The sequence below is a fragment of the Pristis pectinata genome, chromosome 35 (assembly GCF_009764475.1).
Source record: "Pristis pectinata isolate sPriPec2 chromosome 35, sPriPec2.1.pri, whole genome shotgun sequence".
NCBI lineage: Eukaryota > Metazoa > Chordata > Chondrichthyes > Rhinopristiformes > Pristidae > Pristis > Pristis pectinata.
In genome coordinates this window covers 10857049-10882353 of record NC_067439.1, presented here as the reverse complement: position 1 = coordinate 10882353, position 25305 = coordinate 10857049, and the positions used below count along the sequence as shown (strand labels likewise).

The window sequence follows — 25305 nt, the reverse complement described above, 5'->3', positions numbered from 1 at the left end:
TTCTATCAACATATTTTGTCCAAGGTTTGCTGGATCCTCAGATCCACCCTCAGGGAAAGATCACAGTGATTCTTACATACTATTAATGCAACCCGGTGTTCTTTGGTCTGAGTATCTGTTCAAAACCCGACTTCATCTGGAATGGCAGTACCTTTTATCCAGCATCAGTCACCTGCCAGTTGCCAGCTCCTCCAGACCTGCAGAAGTAACTATAATTGGTGTAATGGAGATTGAAGACTGCTGGCTTGGTGCACCTAACAACCACCACAAAGTTGCCTGTGAACTGTATGCCTGTACCTCCCAGCTGTCCCGTCACTTACTTTTTAAAGGAGCCTGTCCTCTGACCAGCTACCAATCAGTTTACGGACCATTCACCCAAACATGGACTTTAATTGCCTCTAAATTGGGTCGGCAGTTAAAAAAAAGGCACGTGTCACTGTATCCGCCCAATCACTGGAGTGAAATGTGAGGCGGGGATTCGGGTCGTCATTGATGTCACTGCACGGTCACTCGTGTTTTCTGATTGGCTGAGCTGAGTGTCGATCACCGCGTCCTGGGGCCGCACTGCGCAGGCGTCGCCCTTTCCCCGGCGGTTGGGGTGGGAGGACGGAGCTCGGTGGCCGCCATGGATCGCAGCCCCCCCGGCTTCAGGCACCGTAAGTTGCGTACGTGGCCCGCTTCTTCATTGTTGGCCACAAGACGGCAGCAACGGCGGCGGGATGTTTCCCGTGCGCAGATACCCGCCGGAATGGGAAGCGGCGGCGGCTACTTCCCCAGGGTCCCCGCCTGTTGTCCCCGCGGGACGGACCGGGCCCGGGAGACCCACCCACCGAGACCCCCCCCAACCCCAGGGTTGGAATGGTCTGCACCCCCACCCCCCCGCCACATCTAGGAGAGTGGTTCATCCCGACACCCACCCTCGGGGTCGGGGGGCGGGTGGGGTGGGTGGATGTTGTCGGGTGTGGAGGAGAGGGGGTGGACGATCAGGCGGGGGGGGGTGGGCGGGGCAGAGGGGGTGGACGGTCGGGCGGGGGAGAGGGGGTCGGGGGTGGTTGGGTGGGAGAGGGGGTTGGGGGGGCCGGGGAGAGGGGGTCGGGTGGGTGGGGGAGAGGGGGTCGGGCGGGGGGGTGGACGGTGGGGGCGTGGGTGGGGTCGGAGGGTTTGTGGAGAGGGGGTCGGGGGTTTGGAGGGGAGTGGGGTGTGTGAACAGGGTCAGGGGTGAGTATGTGGTCGGGGGCGTGGAGAGAGTGGGGTGGGTAGGTGGATTATTCAGGGGAGCTAGAGGAGGGGATTGGGTGGTCGAGAGGTGGAGGAGAGGGGGTTAGGTAGGTGGACATGAGGTGGAGGAGAGGGGATGGGGTTGGGGTGGAGGAGAGGGTGTTTGGGGGGGTGGGGGCTTGGAGGAGAGTGGGGTGGGTGGATGGACAGGGTTCTGGGGTGGGTGGACAGGGTTGGGGTGGAGGAGAGAGGGTTTGAGGGGTGGGGGCTTGGAGGAGATGGGGTGGGTGTGTGGACGGGGGTGGGGGATTGAGGAGAGAGCAGTTGAGTGTGTGGGTGGGGTTGGGGGTGGAGGAGAGGGGGTGGGTGGACAGGGTTGAGGGGTGGAGGAGAGGGGCATGGGTGGATGGGGTCGAGGGAGGGATTTGGATGTGGATGCGGGAGGAATGAACACGGCTTTGGGGAAATGCCAGACATTGACTTTTCTCTGAAATCTGTGGGAAGGGGAGGGCTGCACCCTGACCCCACAAACATGAGGGGAGAAACTTGTAATTGCAAAGACCTTGCAGTTTGAGGGGAAAGTGATAAGTTTGGGTGATAATGGAGATTTGTCCCTGGAATAACTGTTCCTCAATTTTTCAGGAACTAATGGCCCTAATTCCTTTCCCCTTGCAATGCTTGTCTTGGAATTTGGGTTGGTAGGTTCAATTCCCACCCCAGAGACTAGGCTGACACTCAGAACCATCTGTTGGATCAGGTTTGTGCATAGAGTTCCACACCTCCTGGGAGCTGGCTTACTGTCCCAGAGTCCTGACTATTTTATCAGCAACACCCTCTTGTCATACACAGCGTTGTAGAGGTTTACTGGGCAAATTGTTTTCTTTTTATTTTGTATTACTGCATGATCTGTGTTTAAAAAAGAAACGATTGGCTGTACAATGCAGTAAAACTGTGATAATCTGTTATGCCATTGATGGGAAATCCAAATAGTTCCAGCATCTGTCTTACCAGGTGGTATTTCCAGTGCTCCCTTTAAACTAACTGGGTCCCTGTGTCCTGTCCTCTTTCTAAACTCACTGGGTTCACTGGAAAGTTTATTCTACCACAGTGTAAAATCTAAAAGGAATGAATTAAAATTTTTGGGGAACTTGATCAAATTATTTATTTAAATTTATTCTTTAAAAAATTATTTTATAAATTTATTATGTTTTTTATTTTGTAGATGCACACAAATTATAAAAACAAAAATCAAATAATTAAAAAAGATTTAAAATCAAAAGGAATGATGTGCAATAGTCTGGAAAATCCGCTGCAGCACCAAAGTCTCAAGGGTGCTGGATTATTGGAGTTTTGCTGTCCTTGGGGCATTTGGTTAGAGAAGGAACAGTACAAATGTACATCTTTCTCTTGATTAAAAGAAAACTCATAGAAATTGTAATTTCCCAACTGCAGTTTGAGTTTGTAACAGCACAGCTGGTAGAGCCACTGCCTTATAATTCCTGTGACTTGGGTTCAATACCAACCTCCAATGTAGTCTGTGTGTAGTTTGCCTGTTCTCCCTTTGACTGTGGGTTTCCTCTGGATGTTCCAGATTCCTCGCATTCCAAAGGCATATTCAAAGGCATAGGTTGGTAGGTTAATTAGCTGCTGCAAATTGCCTCCTAGTGTGCATGTGAGTGGTTGAATCTGGAGGGAGTTGATGAGAATGGGGGGGGAATAAAGTGAGATCAGAGTAGGGTTTAGAGTAAGTGGGTGCTTGATGGCTGCTGTGTACTCAGTGAGCTGAAGCACCTGCATGAAGGTGCTCCATGACTCTGTGACTTGTATCTTGTGTACATTCAGTCAGGAAAGAAGGTTTCTGTAAAATTCAGTGGCCAGAGTGTCAAACTCATTCTGTGTCTGGTTTTGCTCAAAGTTGCATCCCATGTTTGCCTTACTGAATTTTTGCACGTTTTACGTCATCTTCATGATTTCTTGGATTGGTGTTTTTTCCGCTTCCAGACCGACAGAGGGAGTATCATCTACAAATGGAGTTGCTTTAACCCAAGTAAACTCAAGATATGAAATCTTGCTGTTGGCATGAAGGCATCAAAGGCTCCCATTGATACTACATACCCTCTCTGAGGCACAGCCCAATGATAAAACTGTTCTTTTCATCCTAAATGCAGCCATAAGGAACATTGTAAGCAATATTATGTAACTTGCAATAACATTAGGGCCTTGGCTAGTAGGGTTAAGAAAAATCCCAAGGCCTTTTTCAAGTACGTGAAGGGTAGGAGGATGGCTAGGGTAAAGGTAGGTCCGATTAAAGACAAAGGTGGGAGAATGTGCCTGGAGGTGGCGGAAGTGGGAGAAGTTCTCAATGAGTACTTCTCTTCGGTATTCACTGAGGAGAGGGGTCTTGATGACGCGGAAGGGAGTGCTGGTAGGGGTAATGTTCTCGAGGTTGTAGATATCAAGAGAGAGTATGTGTTGAAGTTAAATAATATTAAGACAGATAAGTCTCCGGGGCCTGATGGGATTTTCCCCAGGCTGCTTCGAGAGGCTAGGGAGGAGATTGTTGAACCGCTGGTAAGGATCTTTGAGTCCTCGTTGTCCACTGGGATGGTGCCAGAGGATTGGAGGGTTGCAAATGTCCCCTTGTTCAAAAAAGGTAATAGGGATAGTCCAGGGAATTATAGACTGGTGAGTCTCACGTCTGTGGTGGGTAAGCTGTTAGAAAGGATTCTAAGGGATAGGATTTATGAACACCTAGAGAATCATGGACTGATTAGGGACAGCCAGCATGAATTTGTGAAGGGAAGATCTTGCCTCACAAGCCTGATAGAGTTCTTTGAGGAGGTGACTAGGAAGATTGATGAGGCTCTTGTGGTGGATGTGGTCTACATGGATTTTAGTAAGGCGTTTGATAAGGTTCTTCATGGTAGGCTTCTTCAGAAGGTCAGAGGCCAAGGGATCCAGGGAAGCTCGGCTGTGTGGATTAGGAATTGGCTTGCATGTAGAAAGCAGAGGGTTGTGGTGGAAGGAGTGCCCTCGGATTGGAGGGCAGTGACTAGTGGTGTCCCGCAGGGATCGGTTCTGGGACCTCTACTTTTTGTGGTATTTATAGATGACTTAGATGAGGGGGCGGAAGGCTGGGTTAGTAAGTTTGCGGACGACACTAAGATCGGCGGTGTTGTGGATAGTGTGGAGGGCTGTCGGAGCTTACAGAGGGACATTGATAGGATGCAGAGCTGGGCTGACAAGTGGCAGATGGAGTTCAATCCGGAGAAGTGTGAGGTGTTACACTTTGGAAGGACAAACTCCAGGGCAGAGTACAGGGTAAACGGCAAGGTACTTGGCAGTGTGGAGGAGCAGAGGAATCTGGGGGTTCATATTCACAGTTCATTGAAAGTTGCCTCACAGGTGGAAAGAGCAGTTAAGAAGGCCAATGGGATGTTGGCTTTCATAAGTCGCGGGATTGAGTTTAAGAGCCGAGAAGTGATGATGCAGCTTTACAAAACTCTAGTTAGGCCACACTTGGAGTACTGTGTTCAGTTCTGGTCGCCTCATTATAGGAAGGATGTGGAGGCGTTGGAGAGGGTACGGAGGAGATTTACCAGGATGCTGCCTGGATTGGAGAGTATTGAATATGAGGAAAGGCTTAAGGTGCTAGGGCTTTATTCACTGGAAAGGAGGAGGATGAGAGGAGACATGATAGAGGTATATAAAATATTGAGAGGAATAGATAGAGTAGACAGTCAGCGCCTCCTTCCCAGGGCACCAATGCTCAAGACGAGAGGGCATGGCTTTAAGGTTATGGGTGGGAGGTTCAGGGGAGATGTCGGGGAGATTTTTCACCCAGAGAGTGGTTGGTGCATGGAACGCACTGCCTGGGGTGGTGGTGGAGGCAGATACATTGGACAGGTTCAAGAGCTTGTTGGATAGGCATATGGAGGAATGTGAGATAGAGGGATATGCGGGAGGAAAGGGTTAGGTAGTGTGAGGGTGGTTTGATGGATGGCACAACATGGTGGGCCGAAGGTCCTGTTTTGTGCTGTATGGTTCTATGGTTCATTGTTTCTATGAGGCCGGTTCCTTTTCACGCTCCCACACACTGGTTTAGGACCTGTTTGTGTTGATCAGCTACCCTAGCTTTGTTAGTGTAGCCCTGGAAGTACGGTGTCAAATCCTTTACAGAAGTTAGTAGTGGAGAAGGAATGTGGGCCAGACAATTTTGTCTTTGCATGTTTCAGCTTGATAAGGTGTTGGGGATGGTGTCCCTTAGACCCTTGAGTTTGGCTGACTGTCCTTCAAAAATGCAGCACCGCTTAGAACAGAGATAACACTAGGTGCATTCAGAGGATGTGCTGTGGGATAGATTCCCAGGCTAAGAGAAGTCTGTCTGGCTACCTTCCATTTCATAATAGGGTGGATAGGTTCAGTTTTCAATTAAATCGGTGTTTGGTTTGGGACTGTTCCCTGTCGCTAAGATCACTCACAAGTTCGGGTAGCCTGGAACAGAATTGGGGAGAATGCAACGAGCAATTTGAAGCTTTCCAAGATGAATTCCATATGTGCCTTGGCTTGACTTGGCTTAAAGCCTTGAGCAGCTTGAAAAGATGAACAAGAACAATGCAGGACGGTGACCTGCCAAGACTGAGCTGCCCTGCTGTTCGTTCCATCTGTTACTGATTACACATCAGTTTAATGTAATCGTGTTTTGACCCAATAAATCATTATTTTGCCGTCCTGCCTGGGTGATCTGAATCAAGATAGTTCAAATCTTACAACATCGAGGAAAGTGAATCTGTTTATCCCAACTCTGAGTACTTACAACATGCTTTCCCTCGTTTGGATCATCATGTTGCAACAAGTACACGATGTGTTTTTTCTCAAGTGTCCTCGGGGGTTGTCTGCACTTTCCTCAATGGGTTCACACCCATTTCTAGTCGGTCATCGCTCTTATCTTTCAGTGGGAACCAGTTTTTCATGAACCCAGACAGTAACAGTGCCAGACCCAATTCTGACCATGCCCAAGAAATCCAACATGTATACTTCCTTCATGTGCAATCTCTCGCCTTGCTGACTTGTGTACCCTTGGTCAAATATGTTCTTTTGTTGCTTGTTTTGCCATGAAATCAGTTGGTGGAGGGGTAGGGGTAGTGACAACTTCTGAGTGTTTTCTGTATCAGGGCTCATCCAAGGAGCTGGGTTGGATCTCCAGCCTGTTTGCAACCCATGCCAGCTCATTCTGTTGCTCTTTCCTCCAGCTACCAAGGTGAGGACGAGGATCTCAGGGCATCCCAGTCACCTCTTTGAAGATACCAGTGGAAATGTGGATGTTCCGACGTTTGAACCAGGATACGAGGGACCCTCCTCAGGCTTTGGCCTCGCAAGACCAGGCATCCTCAGTGACCCCATGATGTCTAACCTGGCAATGGCTTATGGGAGCAGTTTGGCAAGTCAGGGGAAGGACATTGTGGATAAAAATGTAAGGGTCTTTGTGATGGTGAGCCCATTCTTCACATAACACACAGTATCTTCTTTACCATATCATTCCTGAGCCATGAGTGTTCAGCACACGGGAACAGCTGATGATCTGCGCTGGCTGTCGGTATATCTCCACTCCAATAACTGTGGTGGTTTGCAAAGGGTCACTCAGGGTACAGTGTACCAGTAGGCAGGTTCACCCCTCTGACTGAGGAATATACAGCCACAACCATGGCAAACCCCTGTGTGTGAGCGGTCAGTTTCAAGCCCTGCTCCCACCGCACCCTGCTAATCCTCATTTAGTAAGGGGTGGGAGTTCTGTTGGCCAATAGAACACACGAAAATAGGAGTAGATCACTTGAACCTTCAAACCTGCCTCACCATTCAATGTGATCATGGCTGATTTACCCCAGGATTCAACTCTTCCTTTTTGCCAGTTCCCCATAACCCTGAATCCTTGGATCTTTTGAAAATTTACCTACCTCAACTTCTGATAATCCAGCCTCCACAACACTGGGGCAGAGAACTGCAGAGATTCACCGCTCTCTGCCAGAAGATAAGGTGTGTGCCTGACCCAGAAATTGTCAGGTTCAGGATCTTAGTCAAGCAGTATTTTTTTTCGCTTTGTACTTGGTCATTGTTCAGCAGCGGCATCATCCTCTTAAATCGAAATATCTTGAAACCTACTGTTAATGATGCATAGTGCCTCTTGACCCACTGTTCCTTGCTGTCTGCAGATTGATCGATTTATTCCAGTGAGCAGATTGAAGTATTACTTTGCTGTGGACACTGTTTACGTTGGAAAGAAGCTGGGTCTCCTCGTCTTTCCGTACATGCACCAGGTACAGAATGCAAACTTTCACTGGCCTTAACGATGCAGAATATTCCTGTGGTTATAAGTGTATCCTGATGTAATATTAAAACTCAAATCTTCGGGAATCGAGTTCCTTTGGGATGTGACAAAGCAGCCTTTGTGTCTCAAATGTCATCTGGTTTAGAATCATCCCTGTGCCCCAGTACTTTGCTCCTGTTAACATGGGGTGTGAAATTGTTTCTGAAGTCTTGTACTACTTCATGTGAATCCTAACACTGTCTCTGTACGTACTGCTGGTAAACAGGAACATAATTGAAATGTGGACAGGCGCAGAGAGGTCAGCCTTGTAGCTGCATGTAAATGTTCTATGGTTCTCCAGAGACAACGCTGTGATACTTTGAATACTCCCAGACCCAATTCTCTTGTGTGATCGGGAACTTTATTTGGTATTTGTTCATTTCACTGGCAAGGTGATGCTGGTAATCTTGAGGGTGTTTAAAAGCCAACCTTAATGTGGGACTGGAGTAACATCAGGTGCACACTGAAGCAAGGGTGGCTTCTATTCACTGAAAGGCGGTAGGAAGGATGATGAAGAGTTGGAGTGGAGGAGGGTTGAGATGGTGTGAAGCAGCAAGTGGTGATGAGAAGGAAAGCCTGTGGTAGAGGCGACTGTTCCACAATGACGTGGAGATGGATAGTTACAGGAGGAGAGTAAGGGTCAATTTTAGAAAAATAATGATCCAAGAGCAAAGTTACGGCAGCTTTTCACCCTTTTTGTTAACAGAACTGGGAGGTGCAATACCAACAAGACACCCCTGTGGCCCCCCGGGTTGAAGTAAATGCTCCTGATTTGTATATTCCAGGTGAGTGACTACGCTCTTTGATCACCAGTGCTTATAGTTATAACCAGGTGTATGAATTGTTCCAGGGTATTGACACTATTGTCAACATTAGGCAAGGTTCAATACAGACCTGATGGTGATGGACACTCTTGTGCTGCAGGGTGAATACATTCACACTCTTCAGTGAGTGAATCTGCTTATAGAGAAGATGCATATTGGTCTCTCCCCACAAGCACCTGCTTGGATAGTTGGAGTTTACGTGTGTGTGGCGTCAGAGCCAAGCCTGATCATCCAATTTCCAATAGGCTGTACGGATCATAATCGAGCAGAAATGCAAGGTGCTCTTTCCCTTTTGAATTGCAACATCTTTAATGCCATCCCAGCTGAGATCTATTGATGCCACAAACCATGAATGGAAAGTGGGTTCATACTCTGTACAGCTCCACTGAACTATTGGCAGGGAACAGGATCAGTTGCATGTCAGGTGTTTGACTGTGTGACTGCACCTTTCTGTTGATGGGTTAGGGTTAGTACATTTACTGATGATTACTGCACTCTGAAATAGGATCATAACAGATTCTCCATGGCCTCTAAATTGTCAGATTACTTGGCAACGTACAATACAAGTTGAGGAAAAATTTCCTTTGACGTATAACAAATGCCAAAGCTGCTGACTTTAATGGTTGTCACAAACCATTCCCCAGCTACCAGCTCTATTCTTCTCCCTAGCATCAGTTTGTAACTGAATCAGACCTTATCTGAGTCCAGCTGCTGCCTGAGCTATCCCACTACTCTCACTCCTCATGTTTTCTTATGACCTAGGGAGGCCATTCAGCCCATTGAGTCTGTGCCTGCTGTCAGAGTAATGCCGTCCCCCACATGTTTATGTAAGCTATTTCATTTTTCAAGTCTATCAACTACCACCCCCCCTCCCCCACTTTATACTGCTCAAAGACACACTAGGGGTAATTTACAGCATCTACTTATCCGAAAGATGTGCGGGTTGGTAGGTTGTGTGAGGAAACCCACGCAGTCACAGGGAGAACGTGCAAACTCCACACAGACAGCAGCAAAGGTTAGGTTTGAACCCAGGTTGTTGGAGCTATGGGGCAGCAGCACTACGTGCCGCACCACTATCACCCACTTCTGGCTGGTCTTCCCCCAACTGAGAAGTGCCTCTGTTTCCTCACCCTTTTAAATCCTTTCACAGTTTTGGCACTCCTATGTAACGTCCTCCACCCCTACACCTTTTGGATATCTCCTTCCTCCAATTCAGAACTCTAGGTTATCCCCAGACTTGTATTGCTGCACCTTTGACAGCTCTGCAGAGCTCTGGGACTTTGTCCATAACTTCCTTCTCGCTCGCTCTCTGACATTTCTTAAAACCATTGTCCTTGACTTTCCCTGCTGTGTGCCTGTGTCAAATTTTGTTGCATAGAACTACTGTGAAGCAGTGGGATAGTTTGCTACAGTTTGTCTCTGGTGAACTTGTTGAAACATTATTGTAGGTTACTGTGAATTGACTCAATTTGTTGTTGTGTCTCTCTCTCTCTCTCTCCAGCAATGGCATTCATCACATACTTACTGGTGGCTGGGTTTGCTCTTGGCACTCAGAGCAGGTAAGGACCCTTTTGTCACTGTCATTCGTGTCCCTCCATTCACCAATCCAACCAGCTGTATAGTTGAGCATAGTTAACTGAGGCGTCAGGAGTCGGCATAATGTATCTTTGTCAGTTTTCTGCTTAAGAAAGAATATTAGCACCAAGAAATGACAGACTTTCATTTGTGTGTTACCTTGCCAGCTGCTGAGATAGTTTTGTAATGCAGTAAATGTAATCCTATTTAGTACCATCTCAGAGTAGTGTAATAATATTCAGATACTGTTCTTTAATAATGTCAGTCAAGGAATAAATGTTGGCCAGGACACTGGGTGCTATGTTTGTCTTCAGGATAATGCCTTTGGATCTTCTATGTGCCCTGAGAGAGAAGAGAGAGCTTTGGCTTAATGACTAATCCAAAAGATGGCAATGCAGTGCTGCTTTATACTGCACTGGTACATGAGTCTGAGGCAAGACAGCATCGTTATTACAGCACAGAAACAGGCCCTTCGGCGCAATTCGTCCTTGCCAACCAAGATATCTACCTGAGCTAGCCCCATTTTCCTGCGTTTGGCCCATATCCCTCTAGGTCTTTTCTATCCACGTACAAATGAACCTACAAACATTTTCCTTTTTTTTTTTCAGATATCAAGCGCACTCTACACTTGTAGTTATTATTATCCTCATTTGTGTCTTGTCCTTTCCAGCTCCAAACAGCCCACGATGAATTTGCTCCAGATTAATCCTGCTTTCCAGCTGGTTGCTGGGAAGATGAGGGTGAATTCTGGGATGATTTTCTTTTCCTGTTGGGAGGTGACCCCTTGCGCCGTGGATGGGATGACTACAGGTTATAGCTCGGCATTGTGTCACTGCAAGATATGACAGACCACATCCAATTATCCAGCCACATTGTTGCTCTCACTCAGCAGTGGTAAAGCTCACTCTCCCTCTTCCCACAGGTTCTCCCCAGAGGTGCTGGGGATGCTGGCCAGCACTGCATTAATCTGGCTGGTCATTGAAGTGCTTGCCATCTTGCTCAGTCTCTACCTCGTCACCGTGAACACAGATCTAACCACAATCGACCTCGTTGCCTTTGCAGGATACAAATATGTCGGGTAGGTGTGTGAGCATTGGGGTTGGGCAGGCAGGATGGGTGGGTTTTTAAGTGTATCCTGATGCTAAGTGGGTCTAAGGGTATTGGGCCAAACAAGGTTAGGGACACAAGGTGGGAGTATGGGCATTGATACCTTGGCAGTAAAGCAGCCATGTCATCTCAACACTGTCCGATTTCTTCCCCACAGGATGATAGCTGGAGTTGTAGCTGGACTGATTTTTGGAAGAACGGGATACTACATTGCTTTGGGCTGGTGCTGCATCTCGGTTGTGGTGTTCATGGTGGGTTTAGTTATTCAACTTGTTTATTCTTTCACAATCCACTAATATTTATCCATTAAGGGAATTAAAATCTTTTCTCTCCACCTCTCCTTGCGATTCCACATCCTGACTGCTCCCTGGGAGACAAGTTGTAGGGTTGCTGTCTCTGGAGCACAATTCCAGGGACATCAACTCTCCTGCGATACAATATCTGGCTCCTCCCTGCAGTACAATACTGGGGACACTGACTCTCCCTTGGGTACATTCCAGCATCACAGGCTGTAGACAGTCACACAGCACTAACAGGCCTTTCAGCCCAACAAGTCTCTGCTGACTACCAAGTACCCATTTATTCTGATACCAAGGAATTGAAGTAGGATTCCACCAGATTCCACAACTCACCTACACTGGTGGTGACAATTTATAGCAGTTGGTTAACCTACCAACGAGCATGTCTTTGGGATGTGGGAGGGAACCGGAACACCCGGGGGAAACCCACACAGTCACAGGGAGAACGTGCAAACTCCACATTGACAGCACCCGAGGTCAGCATTGAAGCTGGATCACTAGCTGTGCCATGTGCTGTTCTCTCGCTCTCTTCCCCCCCCCAGTGTGCCTGCTATTGGCCTTGCAGACTATGTGACCGTGAGGTTGCACCCATCCTTGCCTTGTCTGCCTTCCACATGTTCACCAGCCACCCTGGGCTGAGTTCTTGCCCCTCTCTTAGTGGGTTCTGAGTTCCATTAAACAGCAATAAGCCGGCTGACCAGTATCTCCCAGACTGCGTTTACTTTGTCCTCACAATCCCTTAATTCTCCAGTTTTCAAATATTTTTCAGATCCGAACTTTGAGACTGAAGATTCTGTCGGAAGCTGCAGCCGAGGGAGTTCTCGTCCGGGGCACTAGGAATCAGCTGCGGGTGTACCTGACCATGGCCATCGCTGCAGTGCAGCCATTCTTCATGTACTGGCTCACCTATCACTTGGTTAGATAGGATATCCAGAAAACCACCTGCATTCCCTTGGGGTGGGGGGGGGGGTGGGGTCATTGATCTCCCATTGATGTTGGGGGACAATGGGGGTTGGAGAATGTAGGGGAGCCTGTCACCCCGGGTGGGTGGAGCAAGGGGTGGGACATCACACTGGATGAGAGGGGGGGATAAAGCCATCTGTGTGTGTGCCCGTCCTCTGAGGGTCACAGGATAGCTTAATCTCCCCAAGGAGGGTGTGACTAACCCATTTCCAATGAAGCAAGGGAATTGGGGGAGGGAGACAAGGAGCACTGACTTGGTCTTCCCAAAGGAATAGTTTTGGAAAGTGGATTTCATCTGTCCTCTGCAATAGCTGAGCTTTTTCTGCTGGACTGCCCATATCATACACGCACATTAACTGAGAGTTGCAGCCTCAACCCCAGATTTCTAATCTGCAGGGAAACACAAGCTGATGGACAAATCTGTGGTGAATCTGCTGACCACTGTGGGGAATATTTTTAATACCTATTTATAAACACAAGTTGAGGAAATAAAAAAAATAATGTATCAATCACTGCTGAATTTTGCAATTATTTCAGCAGGATTACAATGTGTTCTGCTTCCCCTTCAAGTACAAGCCCATTTTCTTTCCAAATTAAAGAATAGTTATTCTGGTGTCTTCCTGTTGATTCTGTGTACCACGTGTTAGAGGCAGAGGGGATAGAACTTGGTACAAGTTGTGGAACAAATGATTTTGGGTTTTGGTTGTCAACTAAAGAGACAGTGGAGATGTCTTTATGCAGCCATTTATTATCTGGGACACACTGCTGGAAATGGAGGCAGAAGCAGATTGAGAGGTAATATTCAAGAGGAACAAGCAAAGGTGCAGGGCTCTGGGTACAAGATAGTTAATTTAAATTGATTCAATGGCTTTCATAGTCTGCCCCCAAATGTTAGTTTCTGTGCCCTGGAGAATGCTGGCGTTCTGTTCCACCCTCAATACCTGCTGTGGACTTGGCTCCACTCCAGCTTGTTCGAAGAGCGATGAACCGTACTCTACCTTTGAAACCTTGTTTGACTGTGGGTTTCTGAATGTCCTATTACTGCTTCCAGACCACTTACATCAGGCAAACTGGTCTATAATTTCCTGCTTCCTGGCCTGTATAAACCACTACATCACTCGGGGAGCAGTTACCTCTCTGATAGAAGTGGAATATTTTCAATCCTGGGTCAAGACACCAGAAATGCTGTGACTCTGGGTAACTGCTTCCCGTCAATAAGAGAATACAGATATTATGTTAACACTAGTGCCAAGCTGTAGGCCTGAAAGAAGCAACTGCTAAATATTTGATCCAAAGGATCATAAATCTGCCATTGTAGTAAATCTCAGGAATGTGTGTTCATGTGGAGCTGGTGCATTGTAGACAGAGTAAACCAGGAGAAAACTGCCAATGTTTTACTGGGGCAGGGACTCTGAGGGAGATCCAGGACGCATGTACAGTGTTCATGTCAGTGATGTGCATTACAGTCCACATTATATCAGGAGCAGTTTAACACTAACAATTTGCACAGTCTCCAACCACAACCCTTTCCTCCACATAACCTGCAAACATTGAAGTAGATAGAGGTTTCTCAGCATAATTCTGATTTCAGTGCAGCATTATGGGAGTGCTGTACATCGGAGGAATTGAACTTTGAATGAAACGTTGAAGAGAATCTGCCCTTTCAAATAAACAGAGGACTCTGCAGCACTGTTTTGAAGAGTCATGGGATTCTTCCCCCTTGTCCTAGTCCAATCATCATCACCACAAACAAATCAGCTTGGTGCTGAGAGTGGGAGCTTGCTAGTTTCATACATTAAAACAGTGACTACACCTAGAGTGCTTTGAAAGCTGGGTAGACCTGAGATACTGAAGATTTTATAGAAGTTATTTTTCAGTTATTAGTAATGGAAGCAGTTAACTTTGTTGCTGTAAACAATGGTTGGAGAAGAATCACAACCCCACACAATCCTAGCTTCACACCACCTTCGGGTATGACGTAGGATGTTCCATCATTGTCTCGCTTTGGACTAAACTCTATCAGCTGCATGTTGCTCCTATGCACCAGCTTGTACTCCCACAGCTGGTACTTCAAACTCTTCCCTTGCTTGGCCAGCAGGTAAGACTCAACGACACAGCCTTCAGCGTATGTGGGTCCAGTCGCACCTCTGTTCAGGTAAAAGAGGCCAGGGATATCAGGATCCTTCTCGTAGATGTCGTTCAGCAGTTCGCACCTCAGTCCCAGCAGTGCTCCTGTACAACCATAAGAAACAATCAAAGCTGTTGAATGGTCAGCAAGTACAGGCAATCAAATTATTCACCTATCCGTCCATTCATAAACATTTGTGAATGCATCCATTATATGCAAGTGTTAAAATTACATTTTTTCTGAGCTGTTTTCAGACTTTAAGAAGCACCATGATTAACCTCAGAGCCTGCTTAACTATAGCTAATCTTAAAGCAACAGGTAGGTGTGCAGTGAAGCATTGTAACAGGATCCAGTGATGTCACTTGAATTATTAAACTAGGATTATTAGTCAAGTTCAAATCCCACCACAACAGTTTGAGAATTTATTTAAAATGTGTATTAAAATTGGTATGAAGAATGGCACAAAAGATTCATTAATTTCCTGTAGGAAAGAAACCTGCGTCCTTGCCCACTCTGACCTGCATCACCACTCCGAGAACAGGAACAATCACTTGGCCCTTTCAGAACAGCTAGAGTTGTGCGACAAATACTGACCTTACCAGCAATGATCACACCAAGAATTTTTCTTTAATTGTCATATTCTGTGGGATTTGTTGAACATTGTAAGAAACCCCACAACTGAATAACAAGCTTTCTTCAGTTGTGCCCCTGTTCAAATCCAATTCCAGTGTCATGGTGATGTGGAAAAGACTGATTTGGATAGTGCTGCACAAGCTTCTCTCCCAGAATCACCACCCATTGGGCTCACATACCTACCCCTCGCTGGGCTGGACACAGATGGCCAACGTCACTGGCCTTCTGCATCCTGGAGTCAGGGTAGTGAGGGCAGGAGGGTTGAGGCTTCAAGTAGAAAAATGCAGAGACCTCCATCCATGAAACATGTTAAAGACAAAGGTGTCGAGAATATTAAATTTTTACATCTGATATTCAGACACTTAAAAATTTAGAATTGAAGTTGGTAGGTTAGTTGGCTACATATTGCCCCATGTGTAAGGGAGTGCGGGGAGTTGATGGAAATGTGGGCAGAATACAATAGGGTTAGTGTAAACGGGTGTTGGTCAGTGCAGACTCGTCGGACTGAGGGGCCTGTTTCTGCATTGAAATGACTCCATGAAGTAAATGTTCAATAATTATAAAATGTAATCTGCGAAGGTCAAATTCACAAAACTTGATAATAGTTAAGGATATGAAACTTAAATGATTTGACCTAATCCGAAAGCCAAGAATCCCAGTTGAAATCCTATCCCTGTTCTGAACTGTGCGTGGGGCAATATCCAGCAATCAGTAAATCTCTGACTTGTGTATTTGCCCAAGTCTGAGACATGAAGTCTAAATGGCTGAACATCAGCAGTTCCAAATTGGAACCACAGTCCTGTTAAATTAAAGCTCCATCTGTCCTCACAGTTGGGTCTTAAAGGTCCCAAGATACAACTGGAGGAAGAGCAGGGGACATCCTGGTCAATATTTACTTCTCAACCAACAGCACACAACTGGTCATTTATCTCAATGCTGTTTTTAGGAACATGCAGGGTGCATTTTGGCTTCTGTGGTTTTACCAACTTACAGGTCCCCCTCATGTTAAGACAGGGTTCAGTTCCTGACAACTGTTCATAACCTGAATAGTTCACAAGTTGGAGATGCAGCTGCCAGGCGATAAAAACCTAGGCCATCCAAGGGCAACGTGTAGTTAAACCAGGGTGTTTAAGTCAGCCATTCAGACGTTGTCACAAACTAAGTTCCCAGGCAGCAAGACGCCTGTAATCCTGCAGTACCCGGAAACCAGATGGTCTCCCAAACACTCGTCTGTGCGGGCTGTATAAATCAGGCGTTTGTAACCTGGGGAAGTCCCCTACCATGATTACATTTGAAGTCCTTTTGAATACTGTGAACAAGTGAAAATGTTCTGTATATTGCAAGCTCTTTAATTAGCAACGTTATGTAGCAGCATTAATGCAGACAAAATACTTCAATGAGGTTCTCTGAGGCACAATCATAAAATATCTGCTGAGACACGAGGTGATTGAAAGTTCAGCCAATCAGTATTGAGGATCTGTAGAAGGATAGGGAAGCAAAAGGGTTCAGGGAGAGAATTCCAGACTTTTGGATCTGTGAAGATGAAGACACGATCACCAGTGGTGGGGCAAAGGTAGGGATGGGATGTCAAAAGGTCTAAAGCAGAGAGTTTGGCATGTGGCCTGTTAGATTGTAGAGGTAGTGCCGGGATGTCTTGGGATACTGAAAGGAACCGAGTTATTTCTATTGGTTCCTACAGAAGACCTACCTCAAAAAGGCCTGAAGTAATGAGAAACTGCCCATGAAAGGGGTGCCACACACTCCTGATCCGAACAACACATACCGACCTGTCACATTGGTGGTCTAATGAGAGACTCCTGACTCAGCAGCTTGGACCATAACACACCTAATTATATATTCCAGCTGCAACAGAGGGGAAGCAAGATACCGACACTGGTACAGCTCCGTATGGTGTTGAAACCCACCTGACACCACTGCCCAGTGTGCTCTGTGTCCTTTCCTTAGGCAGGGCTCGTGGTTGAAATCTTCATCATAGCTTCTAATAGTTATGGAATGATACCAATTTGCGGTGAACCAGGTTGTTAGTCGCGTGCTCCCTCTCGTCCAGGACTACTGATTCCATAAGAACAAACTAACACAAAGTAGATTAGCGGTTTAACCTTGGGCATTGCCCGTTTAACTGCACGTCACGTCTTGCACTATCATGGACTTGTGTCCAATTGTGGGTTCTTTTGCACCAATGTCCTGTTTTGACAGTGTTTTCCTTCACCATCTTGTATGATTTATGTACAATTTATTTTCTGTGTGTGCTGTCTGTACCTACATGCCTGTTATGCTGCTGCAAGTTTTTCACTGTACCTGTACCTCACCATACTTGTGCACATGACAATAAACTCAACTTGACTTGAACCCTTGTGTGGAGCTGCCTTTCTCATTAAACTCTCAGGGGAGCTACAAGGGTATTCAACTGATCCTCGATTTGGTGCCTTGTTCCACATACAAGAGCCCTGTTCTAACAAGCGCTGTAGGAATTGCTATAGCTGCCCTGGGTTGTGGAGGGGATGTGTGGGAGAGGGGAGGGGAGGGAACGAATCCACCTGGTTTCCTGCTCCAGATTCTAGCCTGAGGCATGGGAGAAATCAGACAAAGTTCTTGCTCTTAACCCAGTGACCTCTAGGTTGGAGGAAAGGGAAATCAGCCAGCTCCTGACCACCACCTAGTGACACTTGGATCGGGTTGGGAAGAGAGCTGTTCTTCCCCCTCTTCATCCCCACCCAGTAATCACAGAACATAGAACAGTACAGCACAGCAACAGGCCCTTCGGCCCACAATGTCTGTGCTGAACACCATGCCAAATTAAACTAAATCTCTTCTGCCTGCACATAATCCACATCCCTCCACTCCCTGCATATTCAGGTGTCCATCTAACAGCCTCTGAAACACCACTATCGTATCTGCTTCCACCACCACCCCTGGCAGCCTGTTCCAGGTATCCACAGCGCTCTGTGTAAAAAATCTTGCCTCACACATCTCCTTTAAACTTTCCCCCTCTCACCTTAAATGTATGTCCTCCGGTATTTGACATTTCTATCCTGGGAAAATGACTCTGACTGTCTACCCTATCTGTGCCCCTCATAATTCTATAAACCTCTATCAGGTCTCCCCTCAGCCTCCACCTCTCCAGAGAAAACAACACAAATTTGTCCAGCCTCTCCTCATAGCTTATACCCTCTAATCCAGGCAGCATCCTGGCAAACCTCTTTTCTACCCTTTCCAAAGCCTCCACATCCTTCCTGTAATGGGGCGACCAGAACTGTACACAATACTCTAAATCGCCTAACCAAAGTTTTATATAGCTGCAACATAACTTCCTGACTCTTATACTCCATGCCCTAACCAATGAAGGTAAGCATGCCGTACGTCTTCTGGATTTGAAAGATGGGTATTCAGCCATAGTTTTAGCTTTCAAAATTGATAATCAATATTTCAAAGCCAAAATATAAAATAATTATTTGCATTTCAAGTTATCACTGCACTGTCCTCTACATATAGAGCTCCCTCCTGCAATTTTCTTTTGCATTTCATGTCCAGTTACCCCTGGATCAGAGGGGTGGAAATCGGCATGAGGTTCGCCTACTGCTCAACCATCATGTTCCCTGATTAGGCAGAGGAGACACCAGGCAGCTTTCCTTTCCTGATCACTGCAGTGAGCCTTGGATGTAGCACTGAGATTCAATGTCCATTGGTTCCTGTTCCTAATCACCAATCAGTGACTCCCCAGATTAGACCCAGTGTAAATCAGTCAGGATTCCAGCTCCTGATCAATGCACAGGGACCCATGGATCAGAGAGGAGGAATCTCATTCATGGTTCCTGCTTCCAGTTACTGGGTTAGAGAGAGGGGAAGCAAGTCAGTGTCCCTGCCTCTGTTAGCACCCTAGTAACCGGTAGCTGGAGGTTCAATTGTCCTTAGGAACAGATGAGAACTGATACTCAGTTAACAGCATGCTCATGATGAATGGAGATGGGTAACACTCACTATTACAGCTGCTGCCCATGGAACCATCCAATTACTTAGAAGCCACTACAGTGAAATTCTGATAATCCAGATTGTCTGGCATTTTGGTGGTGCAGAACTGGCAGATTTGCTGTACTACTGGGTGTCATTTTTAAAAAAGGATCCCCAAAACATTTTAGTTAGATTTTTCATGATGACAAGGAATACTATAATAAATTCTCCATTGAACTTGGAAAGTTTCAGAGGATCACAGGAACTGGAGCCCTGGTGTGTCATGGGGGGAGTGTGGGTCCGGTATGTCTCAGGGGGATGTGGGGTCCCGGTGTATCTCAGGGGGAGTGAGGGGTCCTGGTGTGTCATGGGGGGAGTGTGGGACTGGTGTTTCTCGGGGAGTGTGGGACTGGTGTGTCTCGGGGGATGTGGGGTTCTGGTGTGTCTTAGGGGGAGTGAGGGACCGGTGTGCCTCAGGGGGAGTGTGGGACCCTGGTGTGTCTCGGGGGAGTGTGGGACCGGTGTGCCTCAGGGGGATGTGGGGTTCTGGTGTGTCATGGGGGGAGTGTGGGACTGGTGTGCCTCAGGGGGATGTGGGGTTCTGGTGTGTCATGGGGGGAGTGTGGGACCGGTGTGTCTCAAGGGGATGTGGGGTCTTGGTGTGTCTCGGGGGAGTGTGGGGTCCTGGTGTGTCTCGGGGGAGTGTGGGGTCCTGGTGTGTCATGGGGGGAGTGTGGGACTGGTGTGTCTCAGGGGGAGTGAGGGACCGGTGTGTCTCAGGGGGATGTGGGGTTCTGGTGTGTCTCGGGGGAGTGTGGGACCGGTGTGCCTCAGGGGGATGTGGGGTTCTGGTGTGTCTCAGGGGGATGTGGGGTTCTGGTGTGTCTCGGGGGAGTGTGGGGTTCTGGTGTGCCTCGGGGGAGTGTGGGGTTCTGGTGTGTCTCAGGGGAGTGTGGGGTCCTGGTGTGTCTCGGGGAAGTGTGGGGTTCTGGTGTGTCTCGGGGGAGTGTGGGGTCCTGGTGTGCCTCAGGGGGATGTGGGAAAAGGTGAGGGAAAAAAATGGGGTAGAAAAAAGAGAGATTGGCTGGGAAAGGGAAGAAGAGGCATGATTGGGGGAGGGGAGCTGGGGGGGGGGAAGGGGTGTGGGGATTACTTAAAGTGGGAGAATTCAATGTTGATGCCACTACCTATCACCACCTTGTGCCCACCCCGCCTCCCCTCTTCTGTCCACCTATCACTGCTCTGCTTTTCCCTCCTATATATTGGGCTTCCCCTTTTCCTATCTTCAGTCCTGAAGAAGGGTCCTGGCCCGAAACGTTGACCGCCTGCTTTTCTCCACGGATGCTGCCTGGCCTGCTGAGTTCCTCCAGCATCACAGTGTTTTTCAGCAGATTATCGGAGTTTTATTGCATCATTAAACAGGTTTGGCAATTCGAGATGCTCACACAGGTCTACGTCTGACCAATCATCACTGGCTTGCAGCCCAAATCTGTGGATGCCTCGAAGATTCGAATTTTTTTTGCAAGGATACGGTATTAACACAGGATAACCCGCCTTCAGATGACACATTATTCTGGATTTGTTACTGCCCATTAAACCATCAGAGAGCAGTTCACCGTGACATGCAAAAACTTCTTTTGCCAGCTTTACCATATTATCACCTGCAATCAGAAAATAAATAACTTGCATTAATTTAGCTTCCATTCACAACCTTAGGATGTCACGGTTTAGCTACTGTTAAAATATAGGAAATGCGGCAGTTCGTTTCTGCCTATCAGTCTCCCCCAATCTGCAAAGACTTAAGGACCAGATAATATTTATCAGTCAAGACACAAGAGACTGTAGATGCTGGAATCCGGAGCAAGAAGCAAAGTGCTGGAGCAACTCTGCAGCCCTTTGATGCCTCCACCAATCACCTCCCAGCCTCTGTCGCCATTCCCACTCTTCCCTCCCCCCCACGTGCCTATCACCCCTCCCCTCATCTGGATCCACCTATCACCTGCCAGTCTTGCCCCACCACTTCCCCTCACCTCTTTATACTGGCTCGCTCCCCTCTATCTTCCAGTCCAGATGAAGGGTGTTGACCTGAAATGTTGACTCTGCGTTTCCCTCCACAGAAGCTGCCCGACCCACTGAGTTCCTCCAGAAGTTTGTTTTTTTAATATTTATTAGTGATATTGGTTCACAGGTAAACATTGTGGCACTGCTGTTTCTCTTCAGATAATGGTGTCAGACCTTTTATGTACACCTTGTAAAGCTATTGGGTCTCAGTTAAACCTCTCATCAAAACGATGGCTGTTTAACAGTGCGGCGTTCCTGCCAGTTTACCAAGCTGTCAGCCTGGAATTTGTGCTCAGGTCTCTGGAGTGAAAGAATATGAGGAAGAGCTAAAAGTGCTGGACAGGTTGAGTTGTCGAGTTCAAAAAGGCAGTGTGAGGTAAGGCAAAGTGATTTTTCCTACTGGCAAGCCTAGTATTGAGGTCGAGGAACAGCATATAAAATGGAGGCAGGTGGCAATTTTGAGAAGGGCTGTTTTGAGGTCAAAGTGCAGAGGCTTTTTACCAGGGATGCTTGGGCCAGGAGGCTGGGTGGTGACAAGGTGAGTCAAGGGAAGGTCTTTCCTTCTCTTTCTTTCTTTTAAGCCAGTAGGTACATGAGGGATAGAACTGGGTGGAGTGGTGTGCTCCCGTGAGATGTGGGGGATCAGGGAGAGGTCAAGCGTCCCTAACGACTATATCTGCAGGAAGTGAGTCCGGCTGCACCACCCCCCCCCCCACCCCACCAACCCCCCACCCCCCCACCCCCACCTCTCAGACCGCGTGGATCGGGGGGGGGGGGGAGCAGCAGTTGGATTCACTGAGGAACATACAGGAGGCAGAGAGCGTTATGGACAGGCCCAATCACTACAGTTTAGCAACACTATGACCACTTTGCACCAAAATGGACTTTGTTTTTTTTTGGTTGTTCTAATTGTGTTCTTTCTTGTAAAAATTGTGTATAATTTATGTTTTTCTTGTGAATCCTGCTTCTCTGATGCTACGTGCCTGTGATGCTGCTGCAAGTAAGTTTTTCATTGCACCTGTACACACATGGACTTGTGCGTAAGACAGTAAACTCGACTTGACTTGACTTTCAGGGAGGTGGCCACACAGCAGGTTCAGACAGATAGACGGGTCACCACCAGGAGGGGAAGGCAGGTAGTGCAGGAGTGTCCTGTGGCTATTCCCCTCTCTGACTGTTACACTGTTTTGGATACTGTTGGCAGTCTGGCCTCTCAGGGGAAAGCGACAGCAGCTGTCAGAACAGCAGCACCATGACTGGCTCTGTTATACAGCAGGGAAGGTCGGTCTAGGTGACTGGTCGTGATAGGGGACTCTACAGTCAGGGGCACAGACAGGTGTCTCTGAGGCTACGAGTGAGACTCCAGGATGGTGTGTTGCCTCCCTGATATCAGGGTCAAGGATGTCTCTGAGCAGGCACAGGATATTCTGAAAGGGGAGGGTGAGCAGCCAGAGGTTGTGGTCCATGTTGGTACTAACTTGTGCAGAGAAATGGCAGATGGAGTTTAATTGTGAAATGCTGCACTTCAGGAGGTTAAATGCAAAAACGAAGTATATGTTGCAAATGGCAGGACCCTTGGGAGTATTGATATACAGAGGGACCTTGGGGTGAAAGTCCATCGCTCCCTGAAAGCGTCAACACAAGTGGATAGGGTGGTAAAGAAGGCATACGGCACGCTTGCCTTCATCGGGTGGGGCAATCAGTATAAAAGTTGGTAAAGTCATGTTGCAGCTTTATAAAACTTTGGTTAAGCCACATTAGAGAATGGTGTGCAATTCTGGTCACCACACCATAGAAAGGATGTGGAGGCTTTGGAGAGAGTGCAGAAGAGGTTCACCAGGATGCTGCCTGGATTGGAGAGTATTAGCTATAGGGAGAGGTTGGACAAACTTGGATTATTTTCTCCGGAGCATCGGCGGCTGAGAGGAGACCTGAGAGAAGTGTATACAATTACGAGAGGCACAGAAAGGGTAGACAGACAGAGTCTTTTATCCAGAGTGGAAATATCAAATACTAGAGGGCATAGCGTCAAGGTGAGAGGGGGACAGTTTAAGGGAGATTTACACAGAGGGTGGTAAGTCCCTGGCAGGGAAGGTGGTGGAAGCAGATACAGTAGCAATGTTTAAGAGTTATTTAGACAGACACATGAACAGGCAGGGACTAGAGGGATATGGATCATATGCAGGCAGATGGGATTAGTTTAACTTAGCATCATGGTCGGCACAGACATGGTGGACCGAAGGGCCTGTTCCCGTGCTGGTAAATAGTATTAGGCTAGATGGGTACCTGATGGTCAGTACAGATGTGATGGGCTGAAGGGCCTGATTCTATGTTCTATGACACTGAGCCAGGCTAATCCATAAAGTAGAAAGGACGGGAGCCAATAATGGAAAGGCTGAGGCACAGAAGAAGCAGAGTTATCTGACGCTGCGTGTCGGACGATACCTGAGAACATCTCCCCCTGAGCTGTGTACTTCCTCTCTACGGCACAGCTCACAATCTTCTGCAGACTCACTGGCTCTGACGCATTCAGCAAATGTCCGGCCATCCAGAGAGCAACCAGGCCACACCTGGAGTAGAATAAAACATCTGAAGCAGCAGGAGCTGAAAAATGCAGGGGATCACCCCCGGACCATTGACAAGGGGAAGGATGGAGCTCAGACAGGGTGAAGCCCAGGCTGGGAATTTATCCTTCATTCTACAGTCCAAGTTCTTTGTTTTGGAATTTCATCCAAACAGGAATGAAGGAAGACAGTGAATGTTGTGAATATTTGGATTAAATTTGGAAATGGTTCATAGTGGCACAGTTAGTATAATCTCAGAACTGCAGTGACCTGGGTTCGATCCTGTGTGGAGTGTGCATGTTCTCCCTGTGACTGTGTGAGTTTCCTCCGGGTGCTCCAGTTTCCTCCCGTATCCCAACGAGGTTCAGGTTGTTAGATTAATTGGCTGCTGTAAATTGCCCCTCGTGTGTGGGCGAGGGGTAGAATCTGGGGGGAGTTGATGGGAATGTGGGGAGAGTAAAAAATATGGTCAATGTAGGATTGGTGTAAGTGGGTGTTAGGTGGTCAGTGTGGACTCGGTGGGTCTAAGGGCCCGTTTCTGTGCTGTATAACTCAAAGTGCCATTGCAATTAATTACTTTACAGGGCAGTATGTTGATAAACACATGGGAGACTTTACACAAAACAAACTATGAGACAGAGGGCCAGTCACTGTGGTTTTGACGGATCGGTTGAGGTATGAATGATCTGGGAAATGGGAAAACTCACTACTTTTTCAAGTAGTCCACTGACCAGATAGGGCATGGTGAAGCCCCTCAACACTGTAAGAACTCCCTTGAGGTTTTATTGCAGTACAGCTAAAGAACGTATATATGTCACGAGAATGGGGCTTGAACCCACAATGTACCAATTTCAAGATGCTAATGATTTACACAAACTAATGGTTTACACTGATGTTAAACAAGGTGATGGATACTTACTGTGGACCATCCTGGATCAACGAGGGTACAGGTGTGTTAATGAGCAGCCAGTTCAACTCTTTACTAAAACTGTGAAAGGATAAAAAGAAACTGATAAAATCTATTGCTGGAAGAACATCTGTCACTTTATAGCAGGTTACCTATAATACTGCACAGGGTCTATGACATTAAATAGCGCACAGGGTCTATAATGTTAAATAGCATGCAGGGTTCAAGGTTAATCTGTAAAAGAAAACCTCCAATAGGGTATAATGCTAACTCCCAATAGTGGACAGGGTGTATGCCAGCCTGTAATAGCAGACAGCACACATTATTAATCTGTAATATCATGTAACATGGGTGGTTAACCTGTGTTAGCACAGGTGTGTGGTTAACCTACAGCAGCTCACAGGGTGAGGCACCAACTTGCGTTAACACACAGGGTATAATGCTAACCTGTAATACGAACATTCAGAGTATAAAACAGGAGATGGCCACTGTTCTGTCATTTAATGCGAACACGGCTGATCTGGCAGCAATTCTGCCCGACCCCTGGTCACCTTTCACCCACTTGCTTATCATGAATCTATCTACCTGTGTATAGAAAGACTCTGCCTCCACCACCCTTCAAGGAAGAAGGTTCCAAACATGCACAACGGTCCAAGAAAAAGATATTCCCCATCTCTTTCTTAAATAGATGAC

At 47.3% G+C, this 25305-nt stretch overlaps 2 protein-coding genes across 3 annotated transcripts in view; one reads left to right on the top strand and one right to left on the bottom strand.

Annotated features, from left to right (window-relative positions):
• Positions 1 to 514: 514 nt before the first annotated feature.
• yif1b (Yip1 interacting factor homolog B (S. cerevisiae)) lies at positions 515 to 12859 on the top strand. Of its 2 annotated transcripts, none has more exons than XM_052044282.1 (8): positions 515 to 656; positions 6471 to 6691; positions 7428 to 7532; positions 8289 to 8367; positions 9908 to 9965; positions 10904 to 11059; positions 11246 to 11339; positions 12157 to 12859. In XM_052044282.1, the coding sequence occupies exons 1-8, from the start codon at positions 626 to 628 to the stop codon at positions 12310 to 12312; spliced, it is 900 nt and encodes a 299-aa protein (XP_051900242.1). In that variant the 5' UTR covers positions 515 to 625; the 3' UTR covers positions 12313 to 12859. The 2 variants fall into 2 exon arrangements, with proteins under 2 accessions (XP_051900242.1, XP_051900241.1); XM_052044281.1 differs by having other exon boundaries at positions 554 to 665.
• Positions 12860 to 13729: 870 nt separating this feature from the next.
• actmap (actin maturation protease) overlaps positions 13730 to 25305 on the bottom strand; it is an 18673-nt gene continuing 7097 nt past the window's right edge. The window contains exons 3-7 of the mRNA XM_052044276.1: positions 24625 to 24693; positions 23587 to 23711; positions 20612 to 20741; positions 17037 to 17107; positions 13730 to 14582 (exon numbers count right to left, since the gene is read on the bottom strand). Of these exons, the coding sequence (XP_051900236.1) occupies positions 14224 to 14582; positions 17037 to 17107; positions 20612 to 20741; positions 23587 to 23711; positions 24625 to 24693 (754 nt within the window). The 3' untranslated portion in view covers positions 13730 to 14223. The remainder of the gene's footprint in view (positions 14583 to 17036; positions 17108 to 20611; positions 20742 to 23586; positions 23712 to 24624; positions 24694 to 25305) is intronic.

What these genes read in the sequence shown, in the direction of transcription:
- yif1b (XM_052044281.1), top strand. Translation starts at nt 626, where the DNA reads ATGGATCGCAGCCCCCCCGGCTTCAGGCACCGTAAGTTGC. An exon ending in TCTTTCCGTACATGCACCAG is followed by an intron (nt 7,533 to 8,288) that starts GTACAGAATGCA and finishes TTTTGTTAACAG; the next exon opens with AACTGGGAGGTGCAATACCA. An exon ending in GCAGGATACAAATATGTCGG is followed by an intron (nt 11,060 to 11,245) that starts GTAGGTGTGTGA and finishes TCTTCCCCACAG; the next exon opens with GATGATAGCTGGAGTTGTAG.